The sequence below is a fragment of the Perissodus microlepis genome, chromosome 23 (genome assembly GCF_051167445.1).
Source record: "Perissodus microlepis isolate ML-2025 ecotype Zambia chromosome 23, ASM5116744v1, whole genome shotgun sequence".
Classification (NCBI taxonomy): domain Eukaryota; kingdom Metazoa; phylum Chordata; class Actinopteri; order Cichliformes; family Cichlidae; genus Perissodus; species Perissodus microlepis.
Genome location: NC_140482.1, coordinates 42,154,254 through 42,167,951, shown reverse-complemented (window position 1 = coordinate 42,167,951; position 13,698 = coordinate 42,154,254). Strand labels below are relative to the sequence as shown.

General features: G+C 46.5%; 1 protein-coding gene across 1 annotated transcript; it reads left to right on the top strand.

The window, feature by feature from the left end:
- Positions 1–544: 544 nt before the first annotated feature.
- On the top strand, positions 545–12,654 carry enc3 (ectodermal-neural cortex 3). Its single transcript, XM_084921646.1, has 4 exons — positions 545–1,150; positions 2,227–3,261; positions 3,350–4,124; positions 11,299–12,654. The coding sequence occupies exons 2-3, from the start codon at positions 2,239–2,241 to the stop codon at positions 4,094–4,096; spliced, it is 1,770 nt and encodes a 589-aa protein (XP_084777772.1). The 5' UTR covers positions 545–1,150; positions 2,227–2,238; the 3' UTR covers positions 4,097–4,124; positions 11,299–12,654.
- The last annotated feature ends 1,044 nt before the right edge of the window (positions 12,655–13,698 follow it).

Below are 13,698 nucleotides of genomic sequence, written 5' to 3'. Positions count from 1 at the left end.
TCTCAGTAATTTAAGCAAAATGTTTGTGTGGTTTCTGGTTTGTCTGTGGGTGGGGATGGGTGTGCTGGATGGACCTGTGACTTTCTGAAAACCTTCTAGAGAGCAGATTATTAAATCTTATATGATGTAACCTCCATGTAACTTTTTTACCTTTCGTTCAGTTAAAAATCGCGGTTAGTTATTTACAACTTCACACCGCTGTCTTTCACAATCAATGCGCTGATTTTTTTCTAGTAACAATAGTTATTTCATGAAATTATGTTTATACTGTTCATCTCGGTCACATTTGACTCAGAGCTGGGTGAGCAGACTGGTCTGTGAAATGAAGGTCATTTTAAATGATCTTTAGAGCTGTTTTGTGACATCAAAGCGTAAAAATCTCAGCAGCAACAGCTTTCAGGAAAACCTTTCTTAAACATCAGCCTGTATTACACGTGTATTTTTAACCCTGTGCGTATTTACACCAAGCATCGATGCCGGCCTGGATAGTTTTTCCTCCCAGTGATTTTTTCTGTCTATCGTTATGTCGTCTTTTTTCACAGACACCCCTTTTCCATTGTCTTGTTCCGCTAAATCCTTTACAAACACAGGCTACTTGGCGTTCATTGATAGCGCTGAAATGGAGATTTTCTTCTTTACGCGCAAGCCAAGGAAAAGCGAGAACAAAGCAGGCAGGTGAAACATACGGTGACAGGTGTTTCGGGTGATTCATGGCGATGGTTTCTGAATATAATGACGGACACTGATCCAGGTTGGCTGGAGAATAAAGGAAAGCTTTGCGCTGATGCTTGAGCCCATTGGCCGGCGGGAGCAGGAGTGGGAGGAGCCAGAGGAAACACCACCACTGCTGCTTCGACTCTTTCTCTCTGCGCTCAGCTCGTCGCTCTCCGGCACGCCGCTTGGCTTCACCCACAGAAAACAGCGAGCGGCTAACTTTCCAAAAATTGTTTTGTTTCGGGCACAAACCCAAGAGTGTGAAGACAAACAGATGGCTGAACCGTCTCCCGCGAGTTTAGGGTGTGATACAGCTTTAAAGTCGGGAAGCGGACTCGCCTGAAGTGTGCCACAACTTCAAACACGAACCCGACGACGGGTGGAAGTTGTAGCCGAGATAAAGAAAGGAGTCGGGATCGCTGCCTTTCCCATCGAGGTAAGATCCAATCGTACCACGGCGCTCGTGCGCGCTCGTGTTTGTTATTACTGAGCTGTAACAGTGTTTCCTTTGATCTCGGCCGATTGTAGCGCCTGGATGCTTTGCAGCTGCTAACTTGGGAGGAAAGTTGAGCGCATGCTGGAAGTGCTGACCAGAGTTTCACATTTACTGCACACAACGAATTGGATTTCACGCTGTTTCCCCCCACCCCGCTGCACGGAAGTCCACCGTCCCTCTTTCAGCTGGGTTGAATGGCCGATTTAAATTTATCTGCTGTGAAACAATGGGCGCTTTAAAGCGGAAGATATTTATTTGGTCGTTTTCAAGTTATATGTGGGCTCTTTGTTAGCCCGCCGCGCCGCGCCGTGCCAGGACAAGTGGGTAGCTGAAATATTTCCTAGAATTTTTAAACAAACCATATAATGTCACTCCCACTCAAGCTTCATATATAAACGATCAGAAAATGCCCCCCTCTCTATTTTTCCCTTGTTGCACTGCGGTTACATAATTTTATCCTAGAGGAGCTGCTCTGAGGTGTCACATCTTATGTGGGCTTGAAAGCTCCTGTATGTGAGCCAGCTGAGAAACATAACAAGCTGGCAGGAATTTATTGGCTTTGCCGTGTTTGGAGGTGACTCACAGCCCTGAAATGCAAGAGGGTGGAAAGATGTGATACACCCAGGTGTTGCTTCTAGCCTAACCTTAATCGTTGAAGGTTATTCTAAGAGCCGGTTGTTCTCACGGCTCTGACAGTGATGCATGCTTTATAGATTTTTGCACTGTGTAAATCACTGGTGCACTAACACACACTGGGTTTACGTGGGAGTGCGCCTTATCTGATCTCCTTTCATCTCTCCACAGTCTGAAGTCCGTTTCCGCTGCAGCCTGACATACTGATAAGAGTATTTCATGTACAGCCCATTCATCGGTGTCGGCAGAGTTTTTGTTTAATCATGAAATGGGAGGAGTGTTCACATCAAAAGATTTATATCTGGCCAACTGTAATCACAATAGAAATGTTAGAATTAGCTGTAAGAGTAACTTTTCCATGGTTTTTTGTCTCTGTGTTCCAGGTTCAAGTCAAGATGTCTGTCAGCAACCACGAAAACAGAAAGTCTCGCTCTAGTTCTGGCTCAATGAATATCCAACTCTTCCACAAGACGTCCCACGCGGACAGCCTGTTGACTCAGCTCAACCTGCTACGCAAACGCAGAGTCTTCACAGATGTTGTGCTAAAGGCCGGCAACCGTTCCTTCCCCTGCCACCGCGCCGTCTTGGCCTCCTGCAGCCGGTACTTCGAGGCCATGTTTAGCGGCGGGCTCAGGGAGAGTCACGACGGTGACGTCAACTTCCACGACTCTCTCCACCCGGAAGTGCTGGAGCTTCTGCTTGACTACGCTTACTCAGCCCGGGTCATCATCAATGAGGAAAATGCAGAGTCACTGCTGGAAGCTGGAGACATGCTTCAGTTTCACGACATCAGGGACGCGGCGGCAGAGTTTCTGGAAAAGAACCTTCACCAGTCCAACTGTCTCGGGATGATGCTGCTGTCCGACGCCCACCAGTGTCAGAGACTGTATGAGCTGTCGTGGAGGATGTGCCTGGCGAACTTTGCTACTCTCTTTAGGACAGAAGACTTCCTAAGCCTCCCCAAAGACAAAGTTCAGGAGCTCATCCTTAGCGAGGAACTGGAGGTGGAGGACGAGAGCCTGGTGTACGAGGCCGTTATCGACTGGGTCAAGGCGGACATGGAGCGTAGGCACAGCGAGCTGCCCGAGCTGCTGCGCTGCGTCCGCTTGGCGCTGTTGCCTGAATCGTACCTGCTGAAGAACGTCGCTTCAGAGGAGCTGGTGATGTGCCACAAGGTGTGCCGGGAAATCGTCGAAGACGCTGTGCGGTGTAAGATGCGGATCCTCCAGAACGATGGGATCGTAACCGGATTCTGTGCACGTCCAAGAAAAGTCAGTCAGGCCCTGCTGCTGCTTGGAGGTCAGACTTTCATGTGTGATAAAGTCTACGTGATTGATAACAAGACCAAGGAGATCACCCCCAAAACAGACATCCCCAGTCCCAGGAAAGAGTGCAGCGCCTGCGCCATTGGTTGCAAGGTATTTATGCAATGAACCGACTTATATGTGTCATTTTTCTTTATGACCCCTCGATGATGTAAACACGCTTTCTCTCTCTGTCCCTCAGGTCTATGTTACTGGAGGACGTGGATCTGAGAATGGAGCGTCCAAAGATGTCTGGGTCTACGACACATTACACGACGAGTGGTCTAAAGCGGCGCCGATGCTGGTAGCCAGGTTCGGACACGGTTCCGCGGAGCTCGACCACATGCTGTACGTAGTGGGAGGACACACTTCCCTCGCCGGATCCTTCCCCGCCTCTCCGTCTGTCTCTCTCAAGCAGGTGGAACAGTACGACCCTCAGACCAATAAATGGACCCTCGTGGCCCCGCTCAGAGAAGGAGTGAGCAACGCTGCCGTTGTCGGCGCCAAAAACAAACTCTTCGCTTTTGGGGGCACCAGCGTAAACAGAGACAAATACCCCAAGGTGCAGTGCTTCGACCCCTGCCAGAACCGGTGGTCGGTGCCAGCTGCTTGTCCGCAGCTGTGGCGATACACGGCAGCGGCCGTGGTCGGCAACCACGTCGTCGTGATCGGCGGCGACACCGAATTCTCTGCCAGCTCGGCGTATCGGTTCAACAGCGAGACGTACCAGTGGTCAAAGTTTGGCGACGTGACAGCCAAGCGGATCAGCTGTCACGCAGTGGCGTCGGGAAACAGGCTTTATGTGGTCGGAGGGTACTTTGGGGCTCAGAGGTGCAAGACGCTAGACTGTTACGATCCAGCGTCAGACTCCTGGGACAGCGTGACCAGCGTGCCCTACTCGCTCATTCCCACTGCCTTCGTCAGCACATGGAAGTACCTCTCAGCATAGAGATGCACTGACTCTCTGAGGTTATGCGGTGAGTAATTGTAGCTTCTTAAAGTGACGCAAACAAACAAGATGTCAATTACTGTATGTGTGCTATTCATAGTTCCCCTTTAAATCTTCAGATCATGTGTGGGACCTGGCTAGCATAAAGCACACAGTTACACTGTTACACAGTTACACTGTTACACAGTAGGGCTGCCACAAACGATTATTTTGATAGTCGACTAGTCACCGATTATTTTTGCGATTAGTCGACTAATCAGATCATCATCCATTGGACGTAAAACGTACAGCTTATTGCACCAGCAGCATCTGCTCTTATATAACTATCATTAGCTTACAGCTTTAAGTGTTTAAGGTATGTGCTAACTAAAAATAAAGACAAGATGACAGTTTATTAAATTTTAATGAAATTTGCAGATTGTTTCGGTGAAGTTTAATAAACTCCTTGCTATCTAAAATATAACAGGACACCGGAGTAAATTCTCGAGCATCTCACACTTCTGATGATCAGCTGTCTGCTTGACGTTTATTCAGCTGTGTAAAAACTATAACTTTAATCTCAGCCAAACCGATTTACTCAGGAACAAATAAAATACTAAAAAAAGCCAAACAATAACATTTTTAAGTTATCTAAGTGACTTATATATGTTTAACCTGAGTAGCGAAAGACAGCGGTGGGTTTGAAAACAATTTGCCGGGAGTCCGGTGTTCTCACAGCTCTAGTGAGCCTTGCCCCCGGCTAGCTATCGAGCTAGTGGGTAACAGACGTCTCCGAAAACGTCGGAGCGCTTTTGAAAATATGTGGTGTCTTGATAAACTGAGCAGATATTTGAGGTTTACACAGCTACATTCTCGCCTGAAAATATGTTAAACGTTTATTTTGTGACCCAGAAAGAATAATAAGAGTAATATTAAAACTAACTAGCTGCCGCCATTGTTGGAAACTGAGCTGGGCCGCGCTATGAATTCTGGGACACAGCTTCTTCTTCTTCGGGGTTTAACGGCAGCTGGCATCCTTGTACATGCAGTGCTGCCATCTTCTGTTTCAGTCCGTTATTACACTCTTAAATCCTACTACTTATTCCTGCGTCTTTCAGGATCTTACAAAGCTTCAAACGACGCGTCGACTATTAAATCAGTCGTCGACGATTCTGATAGTCGACGTAATCGTGACTAGTCGACTAATCGTGGCAGCCCTATTACACAGTTACACTGTTACAGTGTTACACTGTTACACTGTTACACAGTCCAGGTGAATGCCTCTTTAAACCGTCCAGTTTAAAGACCCTTCTGTGTTTTCAGGGTTGCTAATGGTTACAGTGGTTACACATTATCTAGCTGCTGTGCCGGCTGGGTGTCGGGTAAACATGGAGGAGTCTTGGTTTAGAGAGCAGGAGGAATGTCAGTGGTGCTGATAATTACAGAGCGAGAGCTGCACAACAAGACCTCTGACACTGACGGGAGCGGGGTGGAGAGGCAGGCATCAGGTCTGTGCTTGTAGTGAACGGCAAAAGGGTGCAGGGAGCTCTGCAGGCCCGGTGCTGCTAACGGGGTGCCTGTAACGAGGCAGTTTGAAAAGTCGATGCGTCACGTTCGCTGTGCTTTAGATAAGATCAGAGACATTCTGTTTGTTGGCTCGTGTGAAGCAACACTTAAGATTTGGACATTTTACAGGACGGGGAAACAAACAAGTCCTCGACTTGATCCCAGGTTTTGAAGGATTTCAAAAAGGAAAAAAGAAAAATGAATTCCATACGTGCTGACGAGTTTTTACGGTGACAAACAGTCAAACCAGTCATCAGGAATTCAGGAACAGAGAAAGTCTAAAGGGTATAAAAATATGACTGACTACAACAACTCAAGAATAATAGGAGCCAACTGGCCTGAAGGGAAGGCAGGGGCAGTTTTCAGTTTCATGCGAGTCTATCGATTGATGCTTTTCTCCTGAGGCGTTTTCTGCTTTTACACGGTGCAATGACAAGCGCAGTGAGCAGCTTTATTTATTTATTTTTCACACGTTCCCGGTGGTTTGAAATTTCACGAGGCCCATGCTGTGACCTTATTTCAGTTCTGGTGCGATCCGTGGAAAACAGCTGAATGCTGCAGTAGTTATTGAATTTGAAATTAAAGGGTTTTATCTTTATTACAGTAATAAAACTGTAAAGGAAAAAACAAGGAGGGGTTTTACGACACTGCAGTCAGCGGTCGTGTAGTTTAGCTTAGCACAGAGAATAGAAAGAGCTAGCCTGGCTCTATCTGCTCTGTCTAAAGCTAACAAGAGTGTTTGCATGTGACTCTGCAAAAGTAACTAAAGTTAGAAAAGGTCCAACTAACTTTTGCTCTTCATGCTAACTTAATTGTTTTCTACAGAGACTGTAAACAAAAAATGGACATGGCTAATATGACATCACCCGTTTCTTTGTAAATGTCGATTACAAAGTTTCAGTCTTCTGGCAGTTGCCATCCCGTGTTATGGAAAAAATAGCTGTTGTGATGGAAATTGAAATTGTCTGTAGAGAGCAAATGTTTTCACTCCTGGCTGTTTTAATGTGGGAGTCTGAAGCCTAAGCAGTGACACGAGGATCTGTATTTTTGTTGCCTGCACTGAGGACGTCAAAACAAAAAAACAAGCCGATTTCAGAGAAGCAGGAGTGACTGCTTGGCCTTCGGGTCTCCAGTTGTCCATAACCTCAACAAAGTATAATCCAGGCATAAGTGGACTGACTCGCTTTCGGGGCCAGACTCAAGTGGCCTCTTGAGAAACTTCAGGTTTTGTTGCTTTGCGCTGGTTTTACTTTCCAGCCCTGGGGGGTTCATATGCTGTGCGCCTCACAATGAGAGAGATCGTGATTAAGAACCAAGTTGACTGAAACTAGATGGACTCGATCAGATAATCATAAATGCAGCGGTAAATATGAGCTGTTCTTATATGTGCTTGACGAATGTTTGGCTAGAAAATAGCCAGAGTGGATACAGCTCAAGTTAAAATTCTCATATAGCCGTCTCGCTTTTATACGCATGTGCATATTTTGTTATTTTCTGTTTGACAGTCCCAGGTGCATCCTGGGTAAATCCTCCTCCCCCACAGTGCAAAAGCAACAGTAAAGGCACCTCCTCTTTTTATTCTGCCAGAGAGTTTGAAAGTAGAGTAAAGCAGAGGCGAGCGAGAAGCGGAGGCTTATGTGTGACTTGTGTCGACAGTAAACAGCTGGAGATGATGGGGCTGGGGGCTTAGCATTATGGGGCTGCTGGTATGGGCCACTGTATCCATGGTAGCCAAGGTTTCTGGGCTGGGATGGAGACAGACAGGCTGCCTGTGAAAGATCAAGGAACCGCGTCTTTATGAACCCTCGCAGTTACAGTAGCTGCCGTCCTGCTGCTGACTGCCTTTATGTTTAATTACTGCACAGATGGAGAAAGCTCAGATTTCCAGCTTGTTAAGCACACTCCTTCCCCAGACCCTTGTTGACTTTCTTTCTCACACACCCAAGAAAGGAGGAGGGGGGCAAACACAAACGTACGCACAAACTGAAGGAGAGGAGGAGATAAGCGAGTAAGACCAGGAGAAGCAAAGCTATATTTTCCACCGTTTGGCAGCCGAGTCTAACGCCTGCCTAAAAATACGTTGCTCCAAAGTTTTCAACTTTCAGCCGGGATTAGAGAGAAGAACACTGTGTTTCTGCAAGTGTGTGTGTTTGTTCCCTCCCAGCAGTCTGGTGAGACTTTACACAATAGTAAAATCATTTGTTTTTCACTTACACACACACACACACACACACACATTGCTGGCATTGCCCTTCCTAGTAAAAACCAGCCGTCCTCACTCTAATTTGGGAGGAATGAAGGTGTGGCTTGCTTTCCCATTAGTAAAGATTTGTTAATGTCGCCTTGTGGGTTGCGTGGCCTGTATGGGATTACCAGCCGTGCTGTGTCTTTCTTTTTCTTTTTTGTCACCACCTACTGCAGTTTGTTGCCCTGTGCATTTCCACCAGATGTGACTAACCGCAGACTTCAAGGCCAAGCCAGAACCCACTGTGGATGGGGGAAGAGGCTTTGTAAAGGCTCGTGTTTGTTCTGGGAATGGGAGTAAGAGCCTGTGACGTTCACAGACGGGTTTAAAACACGCAGAACTAAACGCGTGTAATTTTGTTTAGACTCGTATATTTAGTGCGTCTTTCATGAAATGATAAGCTGGAAGGCATCCGGGGGGACAGCCTGGTCCGTCGTTGGTGCCAGACTACAGGCAGACAACACGTAACTGGATCCCGCTCTCTCACCACTGAACTGTAATAGCCTTGAAATGCCTGTTATGATGCCTGAGCTTTTGCCCCCCCCCCACAATTCAGCTTTTTAACGGCTTTAACCGACGCTCTTGTGAGGTGGGCATGGCTCTCTGTGATAGGGTACACCTGGAGAGGTCAGAGGTTACTGAGGGACTCCTTGGTGGTTTCTCTTCATCCCCAAACAGCTGCTGTGAAGTGGAAAGGTCACGGTGGGATCGGGGAGGAGGACAGCAGAGGCCTCAGTCACTCAATACTAATGTTTTATTAATGCCTCGCTGTGAGGGCCACCAGGAGCACGGGCTGAATGAAGCTTTTATTGTGGCATCTGTGTACAACAAGGCCCGCCCCCCCAGCTCACACACACACGCACACGTGCACGTACAGTCAGAGTTAGCACGTGCACGCACACTTGGTCTCGGGTCCCTCGAGTAATCAATCTGCCACATTACAGCCCTCAGCACAAATGCTGAAATTTGCATAAACCTAATGGTGTTTTTATTGGTCTTTTCTCCACGCTGGGACTAACAAAAGGAGAAAAGGGAAGACGATGCTTAAAATGGCTGAATAATCACCCAGACTAATTCGATTAGACCCTTAAAAAGAGACGAGCTGTCATACAGTTACAGCGACCCCCCTCAGAGAGCCAGCTGGGGAAGGAAACAGTGTGTTTGCCTGGTAATTAATCCGAATTGCGTAATATTTGCTGAAGTGGTGCTGAAAGTGAGGCTCGTCCAGTCACAGAGATGTTCTTTGTTTCTGCAGCGATTCATCAGGCGCGCCTCATTATGCTTTAGAGCCGTACCAAGATGCCTGTAAGCCGGAGCTCATTCCCAGAGTCCTTCACGCATCCCTGAAAACAATGCAAACTCATGTAAATGAAGTGACTGCGATTCATGCATCGGTCAATACGCTGCAGTTTCAGGTGGTCATTAGTAAACATGGCACAGACCTTGTTGCACACAGGGGACAGCTAAAGAAAGGACTGGGCTAAAGAAAGGCTTTGGTTCGTTGGGCTTCTAGAAGATGCAGATGTGGGTTTTAGTTAAATGCAGCTTTTGCAACATGCCAGGTGTCCAGCGCACCTGGATAATTCCTGGGTTACAGCTGTGTCTAATGAAGAGCCGTACTTTGAAATGTGGGCGAAAGGTGAACGCTGTAAACGATGCAGCACGGTGTTGCGCAAAACTGACCTTGATGTGACAGGTAACAAGGAAGTGACGGTCTGGAGTTCATCCAAGGTGACAGCGAGCTAAAGTTTGGTCATGTGAGACGAGGATATTATCTCTCAGTGGATGAACTAACCACGGCAGTACATTACCTCTTTGTTGCTTTGGTGTCTTTAAGCACTTGGTGAATGTTCTTCACTGTCTGGGCCGCGGTTCAGCTCATCGTACCCTGGACGTGACGGCCTGAAGCTTCTTATGATAAACAGAACTGTCACAGTCTGAGCAAAGTGGCGGCGTGTTTGGGTTTCTTCATCTGCACAGCAACCGGTGCTGCCGGTGAGCCATGCACATGTGCACTGACAGAGAAAGCAGAGGCCTAAAGCTGCATGCGATGCAATGAGTGCTGCTGTTCTTGCTTTTCAAGGCAGGATGAGCTAAGCTAGCTGAGGAGCCTTGCTGTAGAGCCTTACTGAACCATGAACATGTAAAATTGGAATGATATGATTATTTGCAATAAAGCCAAAAAAAGATAAAATAGTGGTTACAATTTAACAAAGCCAAGGTTTGTGTATATACAGTGTGTGTGCCAGTAATCACTGCAAGCTTCAGGCTGTTTAAATGCTCGACGGACGGCTTTCTCTTCCACGCTTGGAGCTCCACCCACCTGCTGTTTTAACATCTTCCGCTTGTGAAAAGCAGCCAATCAAAGACGACTCATTTCACAAGGCAAAACTCCTCTGACAGAGTTCCAGAATAAATATCAGGAGGTGGAACGCAGCATAACAATAAAGCTCCTTTTCAAAGGAAGCTTTTATAGAGATTTGGAAATGTCACCGACTCGTCTGCTGCAGTGGTAGAATCAGCACGCTCGCAGCGATAAACAACTAGAGCCTGAACAGCTCCAGCCTATCACAGCAATCAAGAGTTTAAACGTGCAAACAAATATTCTCGTACTACTTCTTTGTTTCTTGTTCTCGTAGCACAGCGCTCCAACTGTGTCTGACTGTTACGCTTCAGGCAAAGTATTCACAACAGTCACAGATGTGCGTGGATCAGTGAAGGCTTCTGTAGTATCATCAGGCTTTGTCAGCCGTGGAAATTAGAGTCTTTAGGTTATTCAAACAAACCCCCAGCAGAGCCCGAGTATGAACTCGCTGCCTCACGCTGCAGGCGGGTTATCAGTATCTCTGCAAATGTGCAGTATGCAAACCACCAGGTTCAGGTTTCTGTCCAGCGTCCCAAACATCCAGAGGACGACTTCCTCATACCGCCACCAGAGGAAAATTAGACAGTGAGGTTGCAGAGGAATATGAGATTCCAAAGAATTCATTACAGTGTTTGTATTTTTAAAAAATGCTGCTTGCAGATGCAGGAATTTGAAAATTGCAGCATAAAACCTCCTATCGGGATAAAGCAGATGGAATATGTGCTTTTTATCTGAGTTCACTGAAGCTTATTTTCACTCACAGGTCCCAACTTCTGCACCCTCAGATATTCATTACTAAGCAACATAAATGGTTAAATGGACTGTGGTTAAATGTTGCTGCGTTCACAGGTGTTATTAATGCTCTGTGGCCAAAGCCTGATAAAACAGCACAGTGATAAGCTGCTGTGTAGCCTGGAGGTCTCTGCCTTCCTCTCCCTGAGAATGTCCAGGCCCTCTGGTCATGTGCCCGGCGTTCTCATACAGGGTCCTTGTACAGCAGAGTTCACGGGACCAGCACATTAATCCCTCTCTGTCTTTTTCCCTCAGATGAGCCTCGGAGTCTGGTATGCAGGAATGTGCCTCCCCTCGGCGGCTCCGAGGAGGAGGAAGAGGAAGAGGAAGGGGTTTTGCGTGTTCCCGTCGTTTCTCCATCCAGACTGATTCACATTATCTCCAACTGCACATGAGCGAAGGCCTGGAAACGGCACAGAGACTTTTGTTTTTTTACCCGATGTGTTTACTCGTGCTTCTTGTGTAACTTTGCCGTGTTGTCCCCGAGTCTGAAGTGGACTCGCTGGTGCGTGTCCAGCAGGGCCTTGTGAGCACGTCTCTCTCGCTCTCGCTGTAGCTGCTGTCGCTCTGTCAGCCCTGCACTGCTCGTCCGGAGACGCGCATCATCTCACCAGTGCATCACCGCTCTAAGTGACACTTTAGCTTGTTTCACCGCGAAGAAGGAAGTCGAGATGTCCCTCTTTGTCCCCGCCCACTCCTGACACTGTTTACTCAGGTGTAATTTATTCAGACTGAATTAGACCTTTGCTGCGGCCGGCATGTGGAGAGGGAGAGGAGACGTTTGGGGAAGTGTATGATTTTGTGAACAGAAACAATCTTCCTGTCTGTGTTTTTAGAAGTTGGACTTGGGCTTCCCTCAAGCTTGCTGAGCTAAATTTGTATCCTCTCCCTAACTGAAAATACAAGCTCGCAAAAAACGAAAGAAGAAAGAGGGAATGTGGCCCATCACGACTTGAAGGAGACACTCGTCTGTGTCAGCTTTCAGATGATGATTTCTGTCTGTTTTTATCTGTCTCAGGGTCATGTGTACTTGCTGAAGGAAGGGTTACATCTTTTGTTATCGCTCGTCTGAAAACAGATTTCATTCTAGTGAATGTACTTTTTTTTTTGTGATACAAACTCTTCTTTATGTCGTTTTGCCAAGTGGAAAATGTCTGATTGTGCTTAAAAGCGTCGGTCATATCTGAAACAGAAATGTTGCCAAAACCTGAACATCTAACTTTAGTGTTGTTATGGATTTAAATAACAAAACTTAGTGTGATAGCCTTGTAGCTGCAATAGTGTTTTTTTCTTTTCGTGTCTTTACAGAAGTCTTTGGTGTATATAGTTTTGTACATTTGCCTCGTAATTCATTTGTAGAAGGCTTTCAATTTGCACAACTCTCTTAATTGTCTTAATTTTGTATCTTTTGTCTTAACCCGGTCGGGTAGTGTGAGTGATCGAAGCCTTTTTGTAGCAAATCGTCAAAAATATGTTAATTTGCTCTCTGTGCAAGTCTCAGATGTATGGCAGTATACTCCAGATATACTGATATATGAAGCTATTACTGAAACAGTCTGTTACTACTTGTTCTATAGTTTGTTACTTTTCAATAAATGTCATCCTGTTGGACTCGTGCTCGTCCTCTGTGGAGTTCAGCAGCTGTACGATCACACAGGTGCTTCAGATAGTTTCCAAATGCAGGTTCGGAGCGCTTTTGGTATTTTACCAGCAACGCCCCGTCTGCTTCCTGCTCTCTGTGCACCGAGGAGTCGCTCAGATTAACTGCTCATATTTGATCTCTTTGACAATATCACGCGTCAGGATCACATGGTATGTGAAGCAGAGAAGAAGACCCTTCTAAAATCACCATCATAACGCTCAGATCTTTGAAATCTACCCTGATGATTCTCACCAACAGTCAGGAGATGCTCCTCCTGTGACAAACAGTGCAGTCGGGGCGTTGGGTGGGAGGAAGTGGGGCTGCCACGTTTGTGTAGAAGAGGGAGGAGAACCACCAGAGAGGAATGTACCCACACTCAACGTGAGGGCGGAGCCTGTGAGTGCTGCCTGCAGCTCGAGGTTTGTAACAAACCTGCAGGATTTCCACTTCTGAGGTGTTTAAACAGTCGGGCAGCAGAGCTTTGACTTGTTTGGTGCTTTAAAAGATAACAAAGTTTAAAGAGGACATTTAGAAAACTGTCACAGGAACGATAGACTTGGCTGTTAACTCTGTAAATTAGATACTGTAGCATAGCTCCACCACACACACCCTGATATATGGACTTTTTAAAAAAGGAGTTACTGCACAATGACAGATTTTAAGTTAGACATAGATCAACTAGATCAGAACAGAAAATACATGTTTCACACACACACACACACACACACACACACACCTGTCATTAAAACAAAAACATTGCAATTGCATTATTGGATAACCTGCACTCGTGAATCAAGCATTCGAGCAGTGACAGTGTTTTCGTTTTGGCTTTTTGGACACAGAGACTGCAGTTGTCACAGTTTGATGGCATCAGACTCCTGATCTCACAAACACAAAGTTAGAAAAAAGTGGAAAATCTCAGATCACGGTCCAGCTCGTCCAAGCTTCCTTCCCAGCTTTCACTCTCTGTCCTCTGGCTGCAGAATAACACACTGACTCTCAGTTTAGACCGT